Here is a 4458-nt window from a genome sequence, read left to right as displayed (position 1 = left end):
TGATTTGAGCACATCAACATGTTATTCTCCGGAACACTACCGGTATATCCGGCCACACGCCGACCTCTAGATGGGGGTACAACCTAAGTTTGAGGAACTCATTTAGCCCAGTTGAACTATAATTATAATGATGGAAACATTTTACAGTTACAGCATCACTGGCAGCAGTGATCTGAGTCCTAAATGATTAGAAGACAATGGACAGATCATTAACCTTTAACTATTCAAGTGTCAATGCCAAAATTTGCTGTTTCCTGCATGTCAATATTTCCTTACGTTTTTAGTTTAAATTGAATATCTTTGTATTTAAAACTACATTTTAGAGACTGTTGCCTTTGGATATTTTTATATTCACAAATCAATGTCAGTTACTCGACGTTGGGTCATTTGACAATGTATTTAACGTATAAATAATTAATGAAAATAATTGTATACCCTTTAATATGTGTGTCTTTATACTGTTTATGCTGGAGTGACAGGCGTGTACCTGCATGCGGTCTGTGCTGGCGATCAGGGGCATACATCTCAGTAAAGCCCTCACCAAGGAGCCTATCCAGGGGGGACTCCCGGCCAGGCTCGTAGTCGCTGTCCCCAGCTTCACTGTCTCCATGACCGCTGTCCTTCATACTGAACTTGTCCATCTCATTCAGGGCGTACCTGCATGGATAGACGGAGCGATTCGATGCATTTCTCTGAGACAAAAAGGCAAATGTTCTCCAATAAAATGATCAGTGTCAGGGTAGAGACCCCCCCCCCCCCTCAGAGCTCTCTGCACAAGAAGCTTTACAGAAAATGATGCAAAGCCAAACAGTTTGACTCCAAACCAAACATTTCATTTGTGATTTCTATAAGAGACGATGTAAGAATGCTCGTGTTGAAAAGGTTTGCTGTGGTTAGATCAGTGCTTGCGTATGTGACACCGATGCTAGCAGTGTGCGTTACCTGTAGCTGCGGGTGTATTTGTTGCCTCTGAAGCTGGGTCGCGGCTGGTACTGGCCCTGATGGAGCATGGACAGAAGCTGTGAGACTTGCTACAATCCCAAGGGACACAAACAAAAAGACAAAAATAAAGGGGGAAAATGAAGAGGGGGAAATGAATGGAGTCAAACAAGCAAGGCCACAAGACGGTGTCTGGTGGGGGGTCGGTGTTGAGTCAACAAAAACACGACACAAAGGAATGCGAGTAACTAATAAATGGCGAGCAAATACCCAACATAATTAAATAAACGTGATTCAAACCAACATTTTACATTGGATTTATCTTTTGTCCATATGTATTTAATACTCTGAGCAAAAATGGCATCTTGACTTCTGAAAATGTACTAAAAGCATGAATGTTTTCTGACCTCTACAGGGGGGGTCGCGTGGGCAAGCTCCAGGGCAAAGTTCTCTGGTACATGATTGGAGGAGATGGTCACTAAGCTACTGAGGGACTGCCGGCTGTGATGGCTCTGCCTGCTCCCCAGGGTGCCCCTCTCAGTGGTCGGGGAGGCTGATGGGGAGTGTGAGTGGGCTCGGACGGGCAGGGTCCCATTGACAGCCGGCACCAGGGTTATGTCGCCCTTGTGGATCTGCCTAGAAGGCTTCTTGGGGTGGTTTTGGTAGCTGTTCTCTGCAACCCTGCAGTTGTAGTTGTGTCTGGGGTTCTTGTCGCGACTACAGCGGGCAGTGGCAAACATCACCATGGCGATAAGCAGCAGCGCACACACGGCGCCCAGAGAGATGATGACAATGAGGGACAGGTCCAGCGGCGCCTGGCTGGAGCCAGTGGGGTAAAGAGCAGGAAGAATAGCCATCGTCTCCTGAAGCGAGAGCCTGAGGAGGACCCCCGTGGACAGCCGACTGCTGCCCCGGTCCTGCACTTCCACCCTAATCTCCATTACGTCCCGTGGAGCCTGCTCAAGACTGCCATTGGTCCTGAGTTCACAGCGCCGAGTGTCCATTATGAACAGCCTATCTTCATTCCCACCTACAATGGTGCAGCTCAGGTCTCCATTAGCACCAGCATCACGGTCGGTGACTTTAAGCATCGTGACCAGTTGGCCTGGCGACGCGTACTTCCACACTGGCAGCTCAGCAGTGTGATTCCGCAGGGAGGGCGAGTGAATGACGGGCGGATTGTCATTTTCATCCAGAACAGTCAGCAGGATGGTGGTGTTAGATGACAGGACAGGGTCCCCCCCGTCACGTGCCTGGATGGTGAAGGGGATTCGGCTCACGTCCTCGTGGTCAAAGCTGCGTAGCGCATAAATGGCACCATTAGAAGGGTCAATGGTGACGTAGGTGGAGATGGGACTCCCTTGGACCAGAGCCTCTACGATGGTGTAGGTAACTTGGCCATTGGTCCCGAGATCTGGATCTGAGGCCACCACGGTCATCAGGTAAGCCCCAGGAGAATTGTTCTCTGACTTAAAGACGTCATAGCGGCTCTTCTCAAAACTTGGAGGATTGTCGTTTTCATCCAACACTTGAACCGTGAAGTGTTTGATGGTGGAGAGGCTGGGGGATCCCCCGTCTTCCGCGATGATGGTCAGACTGTACTCTGATCTCTTCTCCCTGTCCAGGGAGACGTTGGTGAGGATCATGTAGTTCCTCTCGTGGGTCTTCTGGAGTCTGAAGTGTCCGTGCCCGTGCAACCTGCACACCACCCCGCCATTAAGCCCGGCGTCGCTGTCATCGACACGCACCAAAGCGATGAAGGTGTCCACCGGGGCGCCCTCTGAGATGTAGGCCACCTCCTCTTTGCCGGGCGTCATCAGGTTGATGTTGATCTCTGGCTTGTTGTCGTTCACATCCACCACTTTCACCACAATTTTGCAAAGACCAGGGATGGAATTGGGGCCCAAGTCCTGAGCCTGAACATCCAGCTCATAGGAAGCCGTGGCTTCATAGTCCACTTTCTTAATGAGAGTAATGTGTCCGCTCTCTGGATTTATCTTAAATGTTTCCAAGATCTTTGGTGCGACATGGCTACTGAAGGAGTAAAAGACTTTCCCATTACTGCCCTCGTCTGGGTCTGTGGCGTTTAAATCAATGAGCAGCGTCCCAAGGGGGGAGTTTTCCATCAAGTCGATACTGTATGCCTGCTCAGCAAAAGCTGGGCTGTTATCGTTCGAATCAGAGATGCTGATCTTGAGCAAAGTGGAGCCAGACTTCGGAGGCGTGCCGTTATCCAAGGCTGTGAGCTGCAGCTGGTAGCTGGACCGCACCTCCCGGTCCAACTCCCTCATGACCACCAGCTCGGCGTACTTCGCTCCGTCAGTCCTGGTTTTCACGTCAATCTTAAAAAAGTGATTGGGTGTCAGGGAGTATGAGTGCAGAGCGTTCTCCCCGACGTCCGCGTCCACTGCGCCATCCAGCGGGATGCGCGTCCCCACGGACGCGCTCTCGGAGATCTCAATGGGAACCACGCTGCGGGCGAAGTGCGGGGAGTTGTCGTTGATGTCCAGCACTTCCACCTCCACGTGGAAGAGCTGCAGGAACTCCGTGGGCAGAGTGACCACGTCGAATTCAATGGAGCAGTTCAAATTCTTCTCACAAAGCTTCTCGCGGTCAATCTTCGTGCCGATGCTGATCTCGCCGTCCTCCTCCCGGACCAAGAGGAGCGACGCGCTCCCCCTTTGCATTGCGCGGAACCGGAAGGTCACGGAAGTCGGTAGTTTGGATAGAACCCCTGATACGTCCTCCGTAAGCGTCGCAACAACAGTTCCCACTTTCTGCTCTTCATAAACTTTATATTTCAACGTCTTACTGTTGGCGCAGTGCGCAAGCGCAACCACAAAAAGTAGTTTGAACAGCGCCGAAGAGAAGAGGTTTCCTTTGGTCTGAGTCTTTGCCTCCATCTTCTGTGTCCCACTTCGAAGAGAAGAAGAAGAAAGAGTCTCCTCACGCATCTGTCATGTTAAATCCAGCTGCCGCTCGCTGTGCGCAAAGAGGTGCACGTAAAAAAGAAGAAGAAATAAATACGATGAACTTGAATGGCAAATCTGGTAAACAAGTCTGCTGCACGCACCAACATATGCGTGTTGCCTGATGCGCGCGCGCGTCTGCGATGGAGTGAGAATGTCTGGGAGAAGGAAAGGCACAGCTCTCTCTCTCTCTCCGTCTATGCAGGAGAGAGAGAGAGAGAGAGGCGGGCCTGAAGTCAATGTGTGTTTACAGCGCGCTCAGCACCGCCCACTTTGCTCTGTCCCTCCACTCTCTTTCTCTATGTGCCCCCCCCCCCCGAAAAAAAACCCAAGAAAAAGTAAAAAAAATCAATCACCAGAATGGCCTCCTTCCCCCTCCCCCCACCCCTAGGAGGACACCCCAGAATTAAGTGTGCCACAACAATGGGCCGGAGGAGGAATTATTCTGGGCATGTTTCGACCACACACTGACCGCGGCAGACTTGCATTGTTACGGTTTCAATTCACAATCTGTGCCAAGTCTGCTCTTTTGTCGGGCGCGCGTAATAAG

The 4458-nt window shown here is 50.9% G+C and overlaps 1 protein-coding gene across 1 annotated transcript; it reads right to left on the bottom strand.

The window, feature by feature from the left end:
• Window positions 1-487: 487 nt before the first annotated feature.
• Window positions 488-3842, bottom strand: LOC137917497 (protocadherin-18-like; the record flags this gene model as incomplete). The annotated part of the gene is made up of 3 exons (XM_068760234.1): window positions 1347-3842; window positions 943-998; window positions 488-657 (listed from the first exon to the last, which is right to left on the bottom strand). Coding segments are annotated over exons 1-3 (2722 nt in total), but the record flags the coding sequence as incomplete, so codon positions are not given.
• Between the last annotated feature and the right edge of the window lie 616 nt (window positions 3843-4458).

The sequence above is a fragment of the Brachionichthys hirsutus genome, unplaced genomic scaffold, assembly GCF_040956055.1.
Source record: "Brachionichthys hirsutus isolate HB-005 unplaced genomic scaffold, CSIRO-AGI_Bhir_v1 contig_843, whole genome shotgun sequence".
In the NCBI taxonomy this organism is placed as follows: Eukaryota; Metazoa; Chordata; class Actinopteri; order Lophiiformes; family Brachionichthyidae; genus Brachionichthys; species Brachionichthys hirsutus.
Note: the sequence above shows the minus strand (reverse complement) of the source record. Positions and strands in the feature narration are given on the sequence as shown.